Below are 22569 nucleotides of genomic sequence, written 5' to 3'. Positions count from 1 at the left end.
TGCATTGAACACTGCTACTTGGGATATCCCTAAAGCAGGTACCTGAACGAGGAAGTAAGGAGAAAAATATTCCATAAAAAGTCATTAATAAGCTACAGTACTATATGGTACTATTATGCCCACAGCTGAAGGAAGGAACAGGAAGAAAAGGCCTATGCAAAACCAAAAGGCAAGCTGAATGAGATGCCAAAGCTTTCTTTTTGATACCTATATACAAGTCTATAAGTAAAGTAATTTAGTTCCCTCTGAAATCTCCTACGTATCTACTCTGTGGGTCTCCAGTAGTTGACAGGTATCTTCCATCACGCAAAGTCAATGTGAGCACACCCCATCTTTTTTCTTTCTCCAAAACAGTTCCCCAGACAGGACAGCATTTGGAGCAGACCATAGTAGAACCTGGTTTCTGTATGGAGCCTGTCAGCTCCTTGGGAACTGCTTTTCTGCTTCTACCAAACATACAGTCAGAACTACACCCTAGCCTTGGCCTGGGCAGTCAGGACAGGCTGCAGGAACCTGATTCCAAAGAGTATGATTTAGTCAAAAGGGACTAACATATGGTAAAAATTAAGAAACAAAAAGCAAGCTGCAGCAAGGACAATGATCAGTCAAGTCCTTGCCTGCTGGTTACACAGGAAAATACAGTCAACCAAAACACCTAGGACCTCAGAGCAAGATGAAAAAGAAATCACAGAGCTGGCTCAGAAGGGCATAAAGGAGAGCAGGAGCAGGCTCAGAGAAAATTTGAGGTTTTGCATGTTCCTAAAATGTTGATGCTTCCAGGCACCATTTAAATCTCAACCCATACTTTAGGAAGTCACTGCTGGAAAACAAACAAACAAACAAACAAACAAACAAAAAAACAACAAAAGCCAAAACAAGCTAAAACCTCTTTTTGACATATTGTTCAAGTCCAGGAGAAGGCTAGGTCCTAACTTCTAACAGGTTAGAAGTTTCTGTAATGTTTTTCTGATGGAACTCTCAAACAGAAGATTTCTTCTAACGTATGTGACTGTAAAGGTATTTAGAAGCCAACTTGCAGTCACATGCAGTATGAAACAATCATTCAAAATTTATTTTCAAAACACCACAAAGTTCTCAGAAAAGGCAGTTATCAAATGTGATCAGTCTTAAGAAAACACAAAAATATTTAATGATACATTTGGTACTTTTCAGCTCTTCCCCTTTCAGAATTTTTAAAGTACTTAAAAGCACCCTTCTGCAGCAATTTGTTTATAGTTTGGAAGAATACGTTCTGCTATACACCCAATGCTACAGGAGTAAAGGAACCCTGAGACAAATAATGCTTTGAATCAATTTCTGTCTGAACAAACCCAGAGCCAGAAGTTCAGCTGTGGCCAAAAAAATGAAAGCAGAAAGAAAAAAAAAACACCCATGTATCTAAAATCCACTCCTTACATGTAACCAGTGGCTAACTATACACAGCAGCACTAGCTATGAAGGAGCATAGTATTATTCTGTTCTCTGGATTAAGACCCAAAGGAAGAGCAGTCTATGTCATCCACCAGTAGAGCAAGAAACCTGATGCTTGAGGACTGGCTCTGAAAGCTTAGCAGTCATTTAAGATGTGGAGATACAGTCTCTATAGGCCTCCTCCAGTGCACACAGGCTTGGAGGAACTCCTGCTCCTGGCTGCATTTCCTGTGACCTACCCCAATAACAACTCGAGGCAGAGTGAAGGTCTCTTCCTCACTCCTTCTTGGATAAAGAACTCTTATAGGAAAAACATTTGTGAGCATTATGGAGCCCCACCTGCCTCAATGGCTCATTCCTCACTGCTTCAGTGTTTGGTGGGTTTTTAAATAGTGAGAGCAGTCAGTGCTAAAAGTTAATATCCTAACAAAGCATGTGGAATTCAGCTCCCTGGAGCAGGCTCCAAAGTCCATGAGCAGCCTTCCAAAATGCCGCTGTGCCAGCTTTACTTACCCCTAGCCATCTTGCTCCTTTGTTGGCAGCCTGCTGAATCTGCACTCTTTTCAGGGTGACATGGTAAACAGCTCCCTCTTCTACCTCTTCACCTTCGTCCTGAATTGTGCTCTGCCAGGAAAAGGAGAAAGAGAGAAAGGAACGTTTTCCCTCTTCTGCTAACCACAATCTATACCAGGTGCTCTACTGCTGCATACAGATTTGAGGGCACAAAATGGGCTGCACAAAGTAAATAGAACAATCGAAGCAATACAGGATACTTTTAGATTGAGAGAATACTGAAGATATTCTTGGCAAGCTGTTATTTCGTGTGGTATCAAGACACCCTGACTTTCCATTTAACTGTTTTTCCTAGACCAGCACATATTTTAAATAGCTGTATAAAGGCTTTTCTAAGGAAATAGTTTGGTTTTGATTAGCAGTCTTCTCTTCCCTCTCTCTCTCTCCCTCCTCCTCTCCCCTTTTCTAAAGTAATTAATCTCTTTGGCCTTTCATTTATGGAAGGAATTGCGCTTTTTAAAAATGCTGAATTACTTAGGCAGAGAGCCTTTAAACTTTGAAGCTAGCAAGCATTTAAAATACAGCAACCCTTTCTTTCTTTTGACAGGAGGGACCTAAAGCGCTTGTGGTTTGCTTTTCCAAAACCTCTTATTTCAAGCTACAAAAAAAAAAAAAAAGAAAAAAAAAAAAAAGAAAAACAGAAAAACACCCCCACAACTTTCCAGAGTCATGGCTTTAAAACCCACAAATAATAGAAAGCAGATGGAAAAAAAAAAAAAAAAGTATTCCAAACTTTAACCGAACATCTGCTGCAATGACTTCTCACTTCCTAGGTTATTGACCGTACAAAAGAGCTCAAGCTGCTGCAAGGCGGACAGAAACATGCATCTGAGCTTCCCTGAGGCGTTACCAACTTCCCCCTCTGGACCTCTCTTCATCCTCTGTAAGCGCACACACACAGAGGTACTCGCGCACATAAGCATCACTCGGAAGCGAGGAAGAGCGGAAAGGCGATTAACACACGGCGTTTCCAGCGAAGCTCCGGGAAGCAGCGGGCGACGCGCCCGGCCACCCCGCCGACACCGGCACCCCGCGGGTAGGGGAGGGGGAACGGGACAACCGGTTACCATTTTAGCCTTCCACAGCAATTTCATTCTCGATGCTTTCCCGTGCGCCTCGACGGGCCACGCTGCCGCTCTTCCGCCGCCGCTCCGCCTTGCCAGCGGCCGCCGCCGCCGCGGGCCGGGCCGGGCCGGGCCGGGCCGCGTCGTGCGGCCCCTCGGCTCCGCGGCGCGGGAGGCGGGAGACGGGAGGGCGGGCGGCCGCGCCAGGCCACGCCTCGGCCCGGTCTCGCCGAGGGGCTTCCTGTTTATCGCGGGCAACTCCGGCCGAGAACTTAGTGCGGAATGAGCAGTCCGCGTCGGGACCCGCCGCGGGACTGCAACTCCTCGGGGGTGCCGGCCGAAGTGGGGGGTTCACCTAGCCTCCTTCGCGGTGTCCCCACAAGAGGGGCAAGGTGCTGCTCATCCTGCGCGGCTTCCAGCGGGACGGGGCACGGAGGAAGCGCCTCCTGCCAGCGCCGCCAGCCATCGCCCCTGTGTCAGCCGGGCACCGACTGGTGCCCGGGCACGGCAGAGGGTGAGCGGCAGTGCCCTGTGCCTGCGGCTTGGTTGGGGCAGGTGTGGGGAGCAGAGGGCCGCGTTTGGGGGCCCCTGCCGCTGCTGCTGGATTTTGAACTGCTCCAGCGCCCAGAAAAACGCAGATGCACAAAAGGCAGGAAGTTTAAGCCAAACTTCAGTTAAAAAGTACAAGCTTGAAAGCCAGGGAGTAAAACGTTATGGTAAAGCCCGTCACCGCTGCGAGCGGCAGTACTTTACGTTGTGGTGGTCCTGCTCCGCAGAGGAGTGAAGAGTGTCCAGCACTCGCCTACTGGGCAATTAAAGTGGCTCAAACAGAAGGAGAACGAAAGAGCTTTCTCCTCCTGCGCTCGCCAGCCAGACTGTGCGTGGGCAGGCACCCCCTCCCCTCCCCTGCCCTCCCGCCGCCCTCTGCAAGCCATCTGCTGTGACCATCAGCAGAAAACCTTCCCCTGAAAAAGACGTGCAAAGAGTGGGGACAGGGGATGCGCAGGTGCGTGGCAGCAGATAAGAAACCATTGCTGAACAGCGGAGCCATGAGGAGCAAGGAATAGTGATGTGGGCTGTGCATCATAGCTGTGGAGGTGAACAGGAGTGAGTTCCTGGTTTGAGGAGATAAGGTTTAGGGTGGTGGGAAACTGCAGGATAGGGAAAGCATTCCAACCCATACGACCTGTACAGCTGGTATTAGGAAACAAACCATGACTGGTTTTACTCATCTTTCCACAAGAGAATGACTCTTCCTGTTTAAGATGAAAAAAATTTTCTCGTATTGATTCTGCAAGCAAGAGATTGTAGTTATATTTCCCACATATTTATATAGATTAAATCCACAATATCCTTATTTTTATTTCCAGGAGTCCCTTGCTCACAGACAAGCCTGTATGAACCATGACAATCTTTTCTGTACAAGCACTAGCTGCAGACATCAGCATACGAGCACAAGGGTCTCAAAGCACCTGACCTGTCTTTAGCTACCTGCTTTTGGGGACTTATAAGTGAAATCAGAGAGGAGTTGATACACAAATTACTGTACAAGTCAATGAAGGAGGTAAGAATTGAACAGCAGAGTTCATATCCCCCTGAAACTCAGCACTAGCAGCCAATTTATTAACGTATTTATACACAAGTGTTACCACCAGTTTTCTCAAGAGCAGAGCTGGTTCAGAGAGACTATTCGTCACTTGCAGCTGTTAACATGCGGAAGCATATGAAAGCAAGGAACATTATTTTAAGCTACAAAACTAAGACTGAGCTGTGTTGTTGTGGGTGGCCTGATCTGATCATTTGCCAGATTGTGCATTTACTTTATTTCTGTAAGACTGAAGTGATCCAGAATATGCTGAGGCAGATACAGACTTTAATATTCTGTCTAAAATATATTGTAGCATATAAATCAAAGTCTAGATTTTCTGAAGTCCCTTGGTTTCTCCTGCAAATCTGCACAGAGCATTTTGAATACTTTAGATTTTGCAAACGGGTTTTCCACACTGTACTTTTTAGGTGCAAGAAATGGAGTCTGCATAGAATTCATGTAGCTGGCCCGGCGGGCATGCAAGCAGTTTCAGAACAAATTGCTGTTGAACGGGACAAACATAGCATATGAAAATGGATATCCAGCTACAAGGAATGTAACACCAAAGCCAAATAATTACTCTGTATTTATTTCTGTATTGAAATAAAAGCTTTGTCATGGTATGATGTTCTGGTGCCACAGTAAGTGCACTAGCGCCACTATCATTACTCTGGATGGCAGTCACCAAAAAATTGCAGTTACTTTGAACTGTTTCATTAGAAGAAGAAAATGACAGCCGTTTAATATAGTGGGAAGGAACACATGTATTTGACTCAATTTAGCTTCTGTTGAATCGTGCATTTCAGACTGGATCCTTAGGGATGTCCTTGGAGAGATAAGCTCGGGACTTTTCATTCAAGATCAGGCACAAGCCCTCTCATGGATGATGTTTCTGAATTCTCTTGGTCACTGACAAGAGAATTTATGGAAGAGGAATCCTCTTGTCAGGATTTCCCTGAGAGAGGCTCCCTCAGGAAGGAATGTCAGATGAATTCATCCAGTTTAGCAAGTAGCAAAAATACCACCTTTTTAATAATTAGATTTGTCATTAGTCCTGCTTAGAGTATTTTCCAAATTACTTTCAGTGAGATACAGTGCCCAGACTTTGTAACATTAAACACAGATACACCTTGCTAAAGAAACCCAAACTGAAATCACAGTGGAAGGTTACAGGAGGGATAGTAATCAGGCATATAATCCTGTAGTACATCAAACTGCATCCTACTTTTGGAACAGTATTCTGAATGAACGGGTTGTCTTTCATCCTAACAGACTGCAAGGACTGCACAAACAAGATACTGTATAAACTGCAGCACTGGCACGTGGTCACACCTGCAACACACAAAAAGGCACACAGGGAAGTAATAAGAGATGGAAATTTTGGCGAATGTGATGAGGTCTCTATGGCAACAGACACATGTATTTTACTTGCACTCTTCCAGATCTGAAGGTCAAGTTTCATACCATCTAAATCACGCACAATGCTAATCTTTACTCCTAGATATCAGCTCTGCAAACATGCAGCTGAGGTGGCAAATTGTTATCTGGGTTTTTCCAGCATCATCCACCCTCTGCTGTCATGGGTGCTAAATGCACTTGTGAAAGTAGATATACTTAAGTGGCAGCTCAACAGATTTCTCTTTGAGCAGGGAACACAATACATTTAAATGGGGTATTTGGTTCCATAGTGTCCTCAGTCAGCTGATCTGGGAGGGAAGTATCAGAATTAGCCCGAAGGAAAAACTCATTGTCGATGCTAAGAGTTACTGCTCTTTAAGGATGAGGCAAAAAAACCCCAAGCCAATATCACAATAGTCTGTCTTTTGTAGAAACCTTCAGTATTGAAATCTTAACCTAGTTATTTTGTTTAGTTATCGCTTAACTTAATTTACATGATTAAGCTTCTAGAAACTGTTTCCATTAACTAGTTTAGCTGCAAGGGGGAAACTGCAGGACAAGAAATGGCCAGGACAACAGACTGCAACTTAGTGTGACAAATTAATTTAATCTTTCTTTATCCCCTACCTAGTATGCCAGTTCAGAAAGGCATGTAAGTAGTAGCTTTACTGTAGCACGAGCTTACAACATCAGAGAAACTAAATTCATTCTCTGATGAACTGGAGACTAGACCCTGAAATCAGAGTGAATCAAACCTCCATGGGACTGAATCTTCTCCCTACAAGAATTACATCAAACATCATATTGCAAAAAGCCCAGCTATCACATTTGCAACAGATTTTCAGTAAAAAACTGTTTATCCAAATCCTCTTCCAATTCTAATATTTGCAGATCCTTGGAAGCCTGGATTCTATTGATGTAACTGTCTCACTCGGGAAAATGATATTTGTAGGTTGGGGTGGTTATCTTTATGAAAGCAGCTGACAGGGGATGTGACAGTGTTTTCCAACATAGCATGCCTTTCTTATGCCACAGTATTTGCTTGCTTTCCAGCTAAAAAAAAAAAAAAAAAAAGAGGAAAATTCAAATATACTTTGTCCATATTTATATCATCGGATCTCATAGTCACAACAATGTTGTTGAATGGAATACGAGATACTTCTCTTGGACTGTAGAATCTTTCAAACTGAATGAAATACTGTATCAACTAACAATGTAGCAGAAGGACTCATTTGAACTCCAACTGCTGTCATTAACTTTTACCAAAACCAGGCATATGTGTGTATGTGTACATAACATATATGTATTCATTAGATCTTTCATAGAGAAAGAATTATGCTCAGCCTGGGTTTCTAAAAATCTGCCTTGTACCCAAACACTGATTATTTAATACTGTAAAGGAGGAGAACCTTATTTACCTTCCATTTAGTTGCATTCTAAGACCACTATGTAGTGTTCAACCACTTATTTGAGACCAAGAGATGGGATCAGAATGCACAGGAAAACATGAAGACAAAACAGGCTCTGATTAATCTAAAAGATGTTCTGTAAAGCTTTCAAGGAAGCATCAAAAAGAATAAGAACAGTCTGCAACTCGGTTTAGTAGAACTGCTGTTTTGCTCTTTTAAAAGTCTTTTAAAAGACTTTAATCACAAAACCAATCTGTACCAATGAACCACATTCATGGTCAACAGTGTGTTAAATATTTGGTTCTTTCCAAATCATGTTTACATGCAATAACTACATTCCTGCCATAATCAAGCCCTCTGCCTGCCCTTTACACTGAATCAGAATTGTTCCTCTAATACATCTGAGCATATATTCCCTCCCCGTCACAAGAAGAAAGAAATGCAGATCCACTTGTGAATGCAACCTTACACTTCTCAAAGTGAAATGTTATATAAGAAAATACTTTGAGGTCTGGAAAGTTCTCAAACTGTAGGTCATTGACTACTTACAGCCCAACAAGAACTTGCCAGCTGTCCACAGAAAAAGTCACAGAGTGATGATTTCTGCTTGTTTTTAGCTATTGCTACAGCTGGCATGCAGACACTTTCATGAGAAGACAAAACAAAAGACCTATAAACCAGCTGGAAATAAAGAACAGCCAGGCTTACTGCCTCTGCTAGGGGCCTCACAGGAGGAGAAGAGGAAACCGAAGTCAGAGATACCCAAATAAGGAAAATATTCAGGAGGGCAAATTAAAAGGACAAAGCGATCAGGTGATGTAAGAATCATCACAGACAGCTTCTCTATGAGATAAAGGCATCACACAGCCTAAAAGGAAAGAAGCCAGGTACCAGAGATATGCATGCAAATTATTTTCACTGGGTAAGGTTGCTCGGTGGGAAATGGGTAAGAAAAACACACAATTGGCTGGTTTTTGTTTGGTTTGTTTTCTTTCTTTCTCCCCAGAAAAGGGAAAACACTTCTTGCATTACAAAAATACGTAAGTGAGGCCATGTCTTCAAGACGTCCCTTACAGTAGCAGTGCCAGCTCAAGCAGTTTCTACTCCCTGGTGCTTGACCGAGCCAGGAGCTAGAACTGCTTGCATGTTGGATATGCTAGACATTTCCTGATGAAAGGCAAACCATGCCTTTGCATTATATGTTTTTACAATATTACCCCCCCCCCTTTTTTTTTTTTTTCTCTAGTTTTTCTTTCCTGGTTTTTTGGTTTAGTTTGGTTTGGGTTTGTTTGGTTGGGTTTTTTTAAGAAGCAGTGGCTACCACCTCATGGGCACTATGTGTATGTGTGCAGCTGTTAATTGGAAGAGATTCCACAAGGCAGTCTGTTTATCCTGTAGAAAATATGAGACTCTTTCATGTAGAATAAAGCCTGTCTGAAAAGACAGCCCTGCAATGGATGATGCATTAGAAGTGCATGCTTACAAAAGGAAATAATTACTGTTTCTATTAAGACTATGTCATTAATTATTATTCATCTGGTTCCTATATAAGCATACTTAGTTCTTGCTCTTACTTATGGCACGTGCCCTCATAACAGGTGCTGCAGACTACAGTTCTTGAGATTGAAACTATTAAAAAAAAATAATCACACGCAGATGAGCCACAGAAACTACAGAATGCAAGCACAAATCTGTTTTATATTGTGTTTTAATGACTGTGGACTTTCACCTGTAGCTTGGTTGCAGACAGCTCTTTACCACAGTTACCATGTGAAAATCACCTGGTGGTATTCTTGTACACTGTGCACACCTCAGTTGCCGCTTTCCACTCAGATACACAGTTTGTCAGGAGTGCTTTAGATCTGCTTAACATTCAGTGCACTACAATCCAACCTACGCTGAAGGTCCTTTAAAGCACAAAGCACCTCACAGGCACATAGACATTTCCACCAGTACAAAGGCAATATTTTGCACATGCTGAGAGCTGATGTGGGTAAGGGAGATGAGCAAAGTCTTCCATCTTCCTCATTTGGAAAGAAATTAATTTGGGTATTTATATTCTTTAAATGAATGAGATGCACTGTCACTACATGTCAGCTAGTAAGAAAAATTGTTTGGATCAAAAATTAAATTTGAATTGTGACAATGCGGTAGCAGTTCAGTAAAGAACACATTACATAGATTCATCATCATCTGCCTTTATTGACACTAGAACTAAATAGAGGCCTTCAAGTAGTTGCAAGTATTTACTAGCTTCATTGTAGAATGCCAGAGGAAATAAAGCAGAGCTCCCATACATAAAACTAAATAAATGATTCATAAGGCTTCATAATTAACAATGCTAAGTCAAAAAAATTGTGTAGTTAAGGAAGCATATCCAGCCTTTGCTTGGCTTCTCATTACACATGTGATTGCAATGAGATAGGCATGCACTGTTTCACAAACTATGCTGTCCAATAGGATATGGTATGCTTTCATGTAATCTCAGATCTATGTTGGCATATCTCCTTCAGGAACAGCAAGTCCTAAGACTTCCATTTGCTAAGACATTAAAGCAATGCTGCTTGCAAAACCCTGTTCGTATCATTGATAAACCGTGCCACCTTGAACATCAAATGGAAAAACAATGGCATATTTTAGTTTCTGTTGCCTAAGCATTTCAACTCAAGAGGAGTGTAAGTAGAACTGGTCTTATACCTGCCCCCTACTCAGTCTCCAGAAACCTCTCTTGGATCTTTGGAAGTGACCTGTAGGAGCAGAGAATGCAGGTCCTAGGAACTTGAGTCTCAGTTGTACGTATTGCAAAACACCAGAAACTTTTCTTAGGCCGTAAGTGCTTTACAAGGTCTTCTGAACTTTTCCAGTCCCACGTGTCCCTGCTGGTTCAAAGTAATATTTTTCTCTAGTTTTATGCTGTGTTCAGGTGTTCACAGCAAATGCTCTTGTCTGCACCCTTCACAAGCTTTGAAAGAATAAACAAAACCCTGAAGTACACACTGAGTACAGAGTTTCCTGAGCTCGTAACTTGGTCAAATCAAAACCAAAACTAAGACACTTTGTAGTTATGGATATTTCAATGCCAAATTTTAGCACACAGGTCTCAACTACTCATGCTGAGATGTTCAAAAGAAGGCAGCAAAAAGTATTTTTGAAGGGTAAAAATAGTATTCTGCTCTCCTCATACACATGGATGAAAAGTTCTCACTCAAACTTTCCAAAAAATTCACCTCTGAGGAGAGTCTAAGGGCCTCATTTGAACAATTTAAAAACTTTCTGCAAAGAATAAATACTTCAATCATATAAAAAAGTCATTGCTCTACTACAAATTTAGCTGTGGGTAATTCTCCTGACGTCAATTCCATTTCTCCCAATTTACATTGTCACAATACCAGAATCAGCTGCTATGCCTACACAGAACTAGTGAAAACTATTACCTCCTTCTCCAACAGAAAGTTGTAGAAGACTGAAAAGGCTAATATATCTTGCAAGCATTACATACCTGTAAGAACAATGACAAAAATAACAGCGCCATAAAAGAGCAGGCAAAAATGCCTACACTTTTAAGCTTCATAACAAAATCATTGTGTCACAAACTGAATGAAAAACGGTGGGAAGGGAGATCTCCAGAAGCTTCCGAGGTTGAAGAGCACAATGACTCCCCATCAGTTCTCCCAGGACACGGTCAAATGGAGCTGGCCTTGGCATACAGCAAAGCTCCAGGACAAGCTGGTGACTTCAGCCAGGTAGAGACTTGGATCCTGCGGCAGACCCTGCACCAGCACAGCCCACATCTTGCTCAGCTGGAAGTTTAGTATGAAGTTAGACCTGAACTGCCTACGAGCTGCATGGGGTTACTAGTCTTTTGTGATCATTCAAACACAACTCCAAGAAAGAAAGAAAGAAAAAAAAAAAAAAAAAGAAGAAGAAAAGGTATCTACAATCTCACACCGTAATGTTTTTCAGTAATTTGTTTGTATAAAGATGATACAAAACAGCTAGAACAGGTCAAGAAGAGGCACTGTCCAAAGCTCTGATACTCCACAGTGCTTGAAACAAGACTCTGTTGGGGGAGAGTAGGGTATTAATGAGGTGGGAGTTCCTTCTCCTGTTGACTTTGCTCTGTTTATAAACAATGGGACTCTGTTCCTTTATCTTATGACTTCTTCACAGAGGAATAGGCAAATATGCATAGAAAGGAGAAGACAGAGAGATGGCGCTTACCAATTTTCTCAGTGAAAGGACTGATTTTCCCATCTTTTACACACACACACACAAACACACACACACACATTTCCATTTAGTATTATCTCTACTGTAACCCCCGAGTTTTCTGCATCAAAAATTAGGTCCAACAGCCATGAGTAAAAAAAACATCTCATGGACATTGTGATATAAATGGGTCATTTTGTTTGCATCAGCTGAATGAAGGAAAAGAAAGCCCTCTTCCTGATTTGTGACTCAAGTGGCTGTCACACACAAGTGTCACTCAAAAGATTGCCTTCTCTGAGTTGCAGACCTTTTGTTTCTTTTATTTTTGCACCTACGTAAGGTACAATCATTAGATGGGTCGTGCACAAACACACATTGGGTTGATTTAGCAAAAGTCTTGTTTTCCCCAATTGTTCTCTCGTCCCCATAAACAGGCTGATTATCCATAAAAAGCATTTTACTTTCAGTACATTTACAAGTTTGTTAGTTTTGTTTTGGCTAGCAGCTACTCGATCCTTCTCCTCATTCCCAAATTCCTTGCCATAGTTCATGTTCTTCTCTAGCAAGCTTCAGTTTCCATAACAAGACAATTAACTATTCGATCAAATAGCTCTTCAAACTTCCCATTTACAAACATAACTTTCTTTTTCCTTTCTGCTCTGTTTTGTTTTGCTTTCGTTACAGATATATTGCACGTATGCCTTTTCTGGCCCTGCTACAGCATGCTTACACAGCAGAAATCTCTGTTGACTGTGAGGATTTTAATGTCTTTGGTTTTGATTCAAGGCTTTTTTCAGTATTCCTCTTGAAAAAGAAATATTTCCTACCCTAGATTTCTGTAACACTCTGGGGTCCTTTAAGCCAGGCACTCCCCAGAGGACTCTGGCTTTAATAATTATATTGGATTGTCTATTATTTAAGATACTGGGAGTACTTCCCACTCTATCTGGGGGCTTCCATTCCTCTGAGCAGACTTTTGCTAGCTAGCTCTGTATTTATATCTTACTAGCTCAAAGCCCAAGGACTTTGTCCCTCCCACCGAGTTATAATCAGACATCAGGCATGTCTTAAGTTTGACTCATTCACTTCTTGCATACATGGTTTCCAGAAAGACTAAATGAACTTTCAATTGAAATGCTGTTCCTACAACCAATCCTAGGAATTATATTTTCCGTAGCATTCTGTATGTTGGAGGTCACAATTAAAATTTCCAAAACCAACTCCATCACTTAGATTTAAACCATGAGGAAAATCTGCATAAAGCAACCTTCTGAAGTGAGAATCCCAAAAGAAAGTCTGGCATTTCTGAACATTGTGCATAAACACAACACTCTCAACCTCCAAGAGGTCATTAAAGTAACAGGGATAAATTAATTATACATGCTTGTATTATAGAATCATAGAATAGTTAGGGCTGGAAAGGACATTAAGATCACGTGGTTCCAACCCCTCTGCCATGGGCAGGGACATCTCACACTAAACCATGTCACCCAGGGCTCTGTCAAACCTGGCCTTGAATACCACCAGAGATAGAGCATTCACAGCTTCCTTTGACAACCCATTCCAGTGCCTCACCACCCTCACAGGAAACTTCCCCTGTTTAAGTTGTAACCCATTTCCCCTTGTCCTGTCACTACAGTCCCTAATGAAGAGTCCCTCCCCAGCATCCTTACAGCCCCCCTTCAGATACTGGAAGGCTGCTACGAGGTCTCCACGCAGCCTTCTCTTCTCCAGGCTGAACAGCCCCAACTTTCTCAGCCCGTCTTCATATGGGATGTGCTCCAGTCCCCTGATCATCCTCGTGGCCCTCCTCTGGACTTGTTCCAACAGTTCCATGTCCTTATCATGTTCAGGACACCAGAACTGCACACAGTACTCCAAGTGAGGTCTCACGAGAGCAGAGTAGAGGGGCAGGATCACCTCCTTCGACCTGCTGGTCACGCTCCTTTTGATGCAACCCAGGATACGGTCGGCTTTCTGGCCTCCGAGCGCACTCTGCAGCCGGCTCATGTTCATTTTCTCATTGACCAACACCCCCAAATCCTTCTCTGCATGGCTGCTCTGAATCTCTTCTCTGCCCAACCTGTAGCTGTGCCTGGGATTGCTCCAAGCCAGATGCAGGACCTTGCACTTGGCATGGTTAAACTTCATGAGGTTGGCATCAGCCCACCTCACAAGCGTATCAGGGTTCCTCTGGATGGCATTCCTTCCCTCCAGCATATCAACCGAACCACACAGCTTGGTGTCATTGGCAAACTTGCTGAGGGCACACGCAATCCCACTGTCCCATGTTGCCGACAAAGATGTTGAACAGAACTGGTTCCAACACCAATCCCTGAGGGGCACCACTCGTTACTCGTTTCCAGCTGGAAGATACTATTATCATAGCTTTTTTTTTTTTTTTAATTGCTTTTGTGTTTGTTTTTACCTCCTCCATCTCTGAAATATCCCACAGTCAAGTACAACAGTCTGTACACCAGTGACTTGCCTTCTGCTGAGAACTTTCAGGTGGGACGCTCCATTTTCTTACACAACATGCATGAAGACACATGCAGTTCAAGGAGAAATCCAGGAACTGTTTGAAGAAAGCAGAAGGGCAGTTTTGAAATGTGGATAGCAACACATTTGTTTTCAATGTCCATTATATCTCTCCCCGTTTTGTGAAACACAACAATTGGATACAATCATTACACAGATAAGGAAGATGCTCAGTGATGTTCAATTGATGCAGTGCCAGCCACTCACAACCAGTGGCATGGTTACATACACCCCATCTCTCTTCCTCCCTCCCTTAAATTTCTGCTTTCTCTGACATTAGAGGAAGTATTGCTATTGCAGTGGCCTAAACCAGTAAGCTAGAAAGCCTGTCAACTTCTCCCTCTTGACTGCGCTGCGTATGTTAGTGCAGTGCTAAGACTTCCTCGATCAGCACAGCTCTGCATTAAGAAAACTGGTGTTAAATATGTTTCTGTAAGTAACCTGTTTTGCTAGGGGAGCCACAATTGCTTTTACCAGCCTAAGTCATTTCCAGTCTTTTCCCCTTTATGTTGTTATAACTCTTGTCTTCTACCTACTGCAAAATCTTAGCTTTCCAAAGCTCATATTCCTACCCTCCAGACCAATCAATATGGAGCATCAAGACTTTCTTCCTCATTCAGTTATTTAATACTCACTTTAAATATCCCTTAGAACTTGCTCTCTCTTCTGACTTCCCTTATTTTCATCCTTCAGAATCTTCTCACCTCTACTGATGCTTCTTCTCACAGATCAATGACTGCCAGGAGCTCCCAATAGTAAAGCTCCCTGCTAGGCTTTTTGTTTTATACACTACCAATATACGCTTGGTAACCATTTCAAACTGATAAACCCATCTTTGAGATGCAGCTTTATTCTGATGCCAGAAATGCATCAGTAGTTCACAAGAGTGACATAAAAATCCTGTGGGACACAAGTAATATTTCATTTACTAACAAAAGTTCAAAGATTTACAGCCTGCAATTGATGTGTACTACTATTTACAACTAGTTCCCCTCACTGGTATTTACCTTCATATTTTGCCCTACATCCTTCCTGTTGTTCACTCTACCTATGTTCTGCATTTTCATTTTCATTATATGCTTTAAGACAGACTTCTAAACACTTTCAAATGTTCCAGGACACGATTACATAAACCCTAGCTGTGATCTTTAGGCACTATTACAGTGCAAAAATAGATTATATGATGGATCCATAGAGTACAATATCCAACAGTCATGCCAACTGATGCCACTTGGATGTACATTAATTGAGTACAACCCACTTGAATGAATTTAGATCAACAATTATAAGAAGTTACGTGAACCTTTGGGAGCAGTATGCCCCAGCATCCTTAGCTAAAGAGAAATCCTTACTACTACTTGTGCTCTTGCTACTTGGCTGCTGCTGTAGTCCAAATATCACTTCCTCGAAGAAGTGCTGCTACTGACTTCAATGGATTCACTTGCAAGGGAAAGGTGACAGGATTAGAACCACATGTTGTAAACACTTGGGTACCCTCTGGGATTACATTGTTTTATCATTATTGGCGCACTGTGCTCAGACAGTGCAAAGACATTCGTTTAAGGATACTAGTTTCTATTTCCAGTTCTATTACATCTATTTTTATTAGAGCTTATTTAAAGACAACATTATCAACCCAGAAACAAAAGACAGGAAGGAGATGGAAGTCCACAGTGCTTGAGACTCTAGACAATGCCAGGAAATGGCCCGTGTTTTGTCCGTTTCCCCAGTTCTCTTCCAGATCTTTACTGAAGAATTAGACAAAGTCCAAAAAGCAAAACAAAAACATGAACAAAACTCTGTGAAGGGGAAATTCTCTTGTATTCAGATAACAGCAGAGTGGAAAATTTTAGATAGAATCCAGGTCTACAACACTGTGTTAGAAAAAGTTTGTATAAAAGCAGGAATAGAACAGTGACATGACAGTAACAAGATGGAACAAGGACAAATGATTCCATGTTCCACTTGAAGAAATCCCATTGTATGCCTCCAAGCAATATTACAAACAAAAAATCAGAACAATCATTTGGTGTGTTTTGTGATGGGTATATTAGCAAGATATTTGACTTAGCTATTTGCAAAGTACCCACCTGTGACAGTTGAACATGGTACATGAATGTTTGATGTATATGAAGCTTCACATCCAATCCACTTCTGAGATCTCCATAAGCTCAGATAAGAAATGTCCTTTAGCTTATATATACCTTCTTAATATACAAACCTAAAACCCCATCTGTATTAGAGAAAAGTTAAGAAAACCTACCAATAAGCAAGCTAGACTGTAGATCATTTAGTGTGATTCTGAGCAAGCATCTAGCTTACTGGCAATGGAGCATTACGTAGCAAACTCAAATATTTCCACTGTATCAGGATGACATTGCTAAAGGCATATTTTGAAGTTTTTACATGGACAAAGATTGAGCTGAAGTCAAACATACTTCCTCCTTAGTAAAAAACAAGCAAGAACTTCAAAATTGTTCAAGGTTGAACATTGTAACCTAACAGTTCAAGCCAAAGCCAGCTGTTTTGTTCTCCACAGCTAGCTTGAAACACACTAAGAAACAGAATGGACAATACTCTTTTCAAGGGACTGTTATAAACAGCACATTAATTTTTCAATATGTTGCCGTGCTCAGGGTGATGAACTGGATTGGAAATCAAAACCCAGAGTAGATAATTAGTAATGATACAATTATATTAAAAACTCCTAAAATACACACGAAAAAGTCAAAGGAATATTAAATTCTTTCACTCTGGGTTATAAGCTGAACACTGGCAGGATCCATTCCTAGATGAAGTTACTGCATACTTGTCCACAACTGAACTGTCAGATGCCTTCCACTGTACAGGGATTTTGCAGCATCCTCAAAAAATGAGCTAGACCATATGGTCTTTCAGCCACAAATAATTTCTTACCTGAAAATACCTTGCTAGAGAGGACTATTGAAACTGCAAGGCAATTCTTTAGTAATACTGCCAGCAAGAATCCCAGAAAGCATCAGATACAATAAAGGAGTTAAAATTGTCACCAGTGCACTGAGGACTGGAATAAGCCACCTTATGCATTCCCCATCCAGTACCAGACAGCATCAAGTCACATTGTATTTCAGTCATTATGCATTTGCCCTGCATTTAACCTGCAAGTGAAATGACTGTATCTCCCTTTTCCCTCAAATATATGTCTGCTATTCTTTATAGCTTCTTACTTAAGCTTTCTTTTACAAAGCAAAAAGAAAGCAGAGAAGCAATACCTTTTATATTGTAATTAATGAGAAAAGAAAAAAAGAGAGTTTAAGCTTACTGCAAACCACAGCCAGACATGCATTTATCACCATAACATGGCATGATGTGTCAGCCGATAATCTGACGCCCAGTTAGGAGAAGGAATTCTGCTAATTTTTTGTTCCACTAGCAAGTCGAGAACTAAGTGCAGAGTTGCACAATCCATCCAACTTTGTTGGAGAAGCACTATTCGGAACTGAGATTCACAGAAGAGGGAAGGGAAAAAAAAATCCCTGTTCTCTTTTCTGGGTAAGTGGTTAGATATTCAAAAGCAAAATTTCACCAGAGAAAAATACTGCTCTTCTGCTTTCCCCTGCAGGTTTCTTGCTCTTCCAAGGGGACTCCAGACTTCATTTCTTTCTCTCCCTCCCCCCAATCCTTGATAATAGTATTTGGCAGGAACTTTTAATTAAATAAGAAAAAAAATTCCAGATTGCCTTTGTGCTACCCCAGCAAACCTCTCTAGGGATATGATGTTCTTTGCTCAGCAATTCCTGTTCAACGCAGACTGCCAACACGAGGAAAACAGCTGGAGTGACTTCCTATTCTCCATTCAGGCCTGGCAGCCTAGGAACAAATCCCTACAAAAAGAAACATCGACTGAACCAACAAAGAATCATTGACATGGAAATGCATGCTGACTTTCGTAAGATGTTATTTTCAGCTTTTTTTTTTTTTTTAATTAATACATTCAGTCAGCCACAATAATACAGAGCTCATTAACAACCTCATCCAACTACCACCAATGCTGTGGAAAAGCAATATCAAGTGGCAACCAAAACTGCAATTTTAATGAAGAAAGCCAGTCTGCTGTGAAGACTACACAGCAGTGACCTGGGAAATGGGCTTGAGCAGCATTTACTACAACAGTCTGAACCTGGACACAGTCTCCAGCACTAACAAATAACATCAGTAATGCAAAGCAACAGATATGTGTTCTGTGTCATCACCCCATGAATGCCCTAAGGCTGGATATACATTTTCTGGGACAAACATGTCCTAATACAAGTGATCCAGGCAGCAATCTTGCCATACATCATGATTTTATCCCATTTAGCATTTTTCTTGAAGAATGTTCCCTCTGTTAACTTCCTGAAAAATCTTGCCTTTCATTCACATACAAATAATTTTCTGTTTTCCAATACCTCAATATGGCTCCCCCAATAACTCCCTTGACACCCAAAACATGAAGACAATGCAAGCATTATTACTTTTTAGGTCTTGTAGTTATGTCATCTTCATATTGGGGAGGGAGGGGCTTGCCAGAAGGGATTGATACTTATTTGGCTGCAATCCTAACAGCTGTCATTCAGACACATAAGGACATCGTCCAGTTTAATCTGAACACCAAGAGACTTACTTTGAATCCCTTTCCACTGTGTAGAAAAGCAATATTAACTATGCAGCTACCACCACATCACCCCAGCTTTCAAGATTATTTTGATGGACATTATTATTTTTCTGAGAAACACCATGTCTGTTTCCATTTGTAGGGAAAGCCAACGTTTAATTCAAGGATTACAGCCATGAAGTCCTTCTATTCTAAATCTGCCTGCTTCTTGGGCTTTAATTTGAAAATCCATATATTACTTGCTAACTTCCTTACATTTAAATCTCAAAATGCAAAGCATCTGGCATCATAGCTGCATTCTGGAAAGAGACTCAGCAGGTAAATCTCTAGGGAAGTCAGGCAAGGCTGAAAATTGGGTTCAGACAAGGGTATGTATTTGTTTTTTTACTGCACTCATAGTGGGTAACACTCCAGACTTGCACTTTTCCCTTTTTTTTCAGCTTTGCTCCTTTCTTCCTTTTAAGGAAATGTAACTTTTTAATTGCCTCTCATTACTAGTCACATCTAGATAATAGTAACTAACTACTCTTTACAACAGTCTGGCTACTAATGGTTTAGTGAGGGAGGAAGGGAGAACAGCGTTGCACTAGGGTGATAGACTACAAATTGAAGTTCTGTCCTTTTCCTTGAGGCTGTGTCATCACAACACTCACACCGCTTGCATCTGAATTACAGGATGAGCCCCCTTCCTCCCCTCCCCACCTCTTTTTTTGTTCACTGCAGCCTTGTTACCACAGCCTACTCAGCAGACAAACTACGAATTCCTCTGGTTCAGTCTGCAGCTGAGGGATGAGGGAAGCAGTTCTTCGAACAGTATTTACAAGAATGGAAACAAGTATTCCAAAGTAATATTCAAACCATTATACAAATATTGATTAACATAAAACTACATTAAAACAAAGTGCCCTGCATGTAACATACAGGGCATATAACTTGTCTATATATACATGTATACATATACATGTATACATATATAACATGTCTATAACATTAAATCAAAAGACTTAAAAAAAACCTTACAATGTGTATCATATTCAAGTTATGACTAGTTTCAGGATCAGAATAGAGCACTAGCTATCTCCCATAACAGTCATATGACAACAAACCTTTTACCTGTGCTCATCTGTCCTCCATAATCTTTGTTGGTCTCCTACGCTTACACAAGAACAGAGTAGAACACCCAGATCAAATGCAGCTATTAAACTGGTATGCTAAAAAAGAAAATCCACAGCAAAACTTAATTAGTCTCCATGGGAGGCAGATACAAGGGCAAACTATGGAGTCCTTCTTCAGGACTTTGTTATGCTTACTGTGCTTGTGAAAATGTTTCTTATCTAGGTCACTTTTTACCTTTTCCTGCCCAATTATTTGAGGAATTGTTTTACAGCTTCCTTTGATCTAGGTATTCAGGCTAGAACAATGCAGCTTAGAGTGGTGTAAATGCTATCTTAAACAATATTTAGTGAAGACCATAGAGGAAATTTTTCCAGTTTATCATGTTTCCACTGCAAAGAAAGGTGGTGTTAAAACCAAGAGAGCACCTACATGACAAGCTCAAGAAGGCCTCCAAGATAAGCAACTACTGACCTGTTTGGGCCTTCCCTAAGGTGCAGCAATCAGTGTGCTTGTCATATATAATCTACCTAAATACCTGCAATCTATTGAACAAGGAATTGTGAGGATGTGACAACTGCAAACTCATTCTTCATTAGACTTAAAGTCAGAAAGGCATTTTGTAAGTGTTGAAGAAACTCTAAGTTCAGAGGTTTATAAGTTAGTGGCAAGTCATAAAACTCCAAAACACATCAGAACCTGATGAGATGTTGGAAAGCATCAAACTTATTCTGAGGGCTCAGCTGGCTAAGTCCTTAAAACAACACTGAATGAATTAGAGCAGTATACTCTTCCTTTTTCAGCTTGATTTCCCAGACAATCACACTCCCTGCCACCCTCCCCCTTAAAACAGTGAATTCAAGCCAGGTTCCCCAGGAATTTAAACTGCTGTATGGCTAATGGAAATCTTCTACAGCTTCTACAGGAAAGGAGGAAATGCTCTTCTAGCATCTCACTGATAAAAATCAGCCCAATCTTGGGAAATACTTCATTCTTCTTAGAATCCAGAACCAATCACAAGGCACAAACTAGAGGAAAACCAGGCTTCATTAATTCTGGTCTCCACGGTTGAGAGTGCCTAAAAACACCTAGTAGCGCATACTCAACAAATCTCAGGAAACCGCTTATGTGGAGATTTGGAACAGATACAGAGAAACTCAGAGACTTGGAGTATCTTGAAGCCCCATAATGCAGACCTGAAAAATATCTGTTTTGTGATCAAGAGTATGAATGCTTAACTTCTGATCAACTCGTGATAAAAGTCCTTTCATCCTTTTCTTCACATAACCCAACTCCCTTATAAACACCCTAATCCCTCAGTATCACCCATATAGGACTGTTACAAAGAGTATGGATAAAAAAATGCCCTTCTCAAAAAGAAATTTGGATTGGAAAATACACATGGTAAACACATTTTTTTTTAAATGCATCTAACCTGTATTCAGGACAATAGTAGAAACTAGGATCATGGAAAGTGAAACAATGAGTTACAGTACTACAGAGCCAAAACCTCACACCATGCAGGCTAAGAACCTCAGAGATAGCAAAATATTACATCTGTTGCATTCCAGACTGGTATCACAGCATTTTGTAAATTCAGTTATCAAGCACTTGTACATAAAACAGAATGAGACAGAAGAGGTCAATTAGGTTGCAGCCCCAGCTGTCAAACTTTAACCCTTAACATAATTATGAACAAACAGACAAACACATAAAAGTTAAGGATCAAGGCACCAACACCCAACAAACACACACAGGCCACTCTGCATTGTCTTTGAAGGTGCTATTAAGAATTATCCAAGGTATTCTTAAGATATGATGAGAAATCCAGACACGGCCCTGCTAAAGCATTTGAAAACCTGAAGAAATAAAAAGCGCAGTTCTTTCTTTAAGCATTTCCTATATCACAGTAAGATTTTTTCTCCCATTCTTTGGGATATAAAAGCCTGAGCTCTTTGCAAAAGGCATTATACCAGATGTATATTTTCTCAGTCAAATATTTCATTTCTCTTTCCAAAGGATATGGTTTTACACTAGTCTTCATACTGAAGTGCATCAAAAAGTTGTACAGAACAATAAATTACCTTCAGTTACATTCTGACTTTTGTAGGCAAACCATAGGAGCACAAAAGATCCACTGTTAATTCCAGCACAGTTTGGGACATTACAACTTGTTTGCAACATTTAGCACTTTTGTTACACCTTTTATCAGTTCTCCTCACATTTCACTGATTTTAACTGAACTGTACTTCCCACATTTTTCTAAGGAGCAAGGATGAAATATTACAAGGACGAAAATTACAGAGCAGGAACTGAACCACTGGCAGTTAAAATACTGGGAAGGGCTGTGTCTGTGTAAGCACCAGGAATAAATCCTAGGAATTCTGATTTTGAGTTCTTTGCTATAGCCATCAGCTTCAGTCGGCATTCCTCTCCCCATATCTTCATAGTGCTATGTTGTCCTGGGTTCAATAGTAGCAGTCATTTTTCTCCTTCTCAGTAGCTGGTGCAGTGCTGTGTTTTTGACTTTCAGTCTGGGAACAGCGTTGATAACACCACTGTTTTTAGTTGTTGCTCAGTCATGTTCAGTCTGACCAAGGACTGAGTCTCATG

The 22569-nt window shown here is 41.1% G+C and overlaps 1 protein-coding gene across 3 annotated transcripts in view; it reads right to left on the bottom strand.

The window, feature by feature from the left end:
* Positions 1-3168, bottom strand: part of RGL1 (ral guanine nucleotide dissociation stimulator like 1) — a 68647-nt gene extending 65479 nt beyond the window's left edge. For 2 of the 3 annotated variants that reach the window (XM_061345703.1, XM_061345704.1), the window contains exons 1-2: positions 3072-3168; positions 1945-2055 (exon numbers count right to left, since the gene is read on the bottom strand). In XM_061345703.1, coding sequence (XP_061201687.1) covers positions 1945-2055; positions 3072-3098 — 138 coding nt within the window. In that variant the 5' untranslated portion in view covers positions 3099-3168. The remainder of the gene's footprint in view (positions 1-1944; positions 2056-3071) is intronic. The other variant, XM_061345705.1, reaches the window with a different exon arrangement.
* Positions 3169-22569: the final 19401 nt, after the last annotated feature.

This window comes from Neopsephotus bourkii, unplaced genomic scaffold (assembly GCF_033783945.1).
Source record: "Neopsephotus bourkii isolate Nb327-2 ecotype Australia unplaced genomic scaffold, CSIRO-AGI_Nbou_v1 NB_234, whole genome shotgun sequence".
Lineage (NCBI taxonomy): Eukaryota > Metazoa > Chordata > Aves > Psittaciformes > Psittacidae > Neopsephotus > Neopsephotus bourkii.
This window is presented reverse-complemented; position numbering and strand designations above follow the sequence as displayed.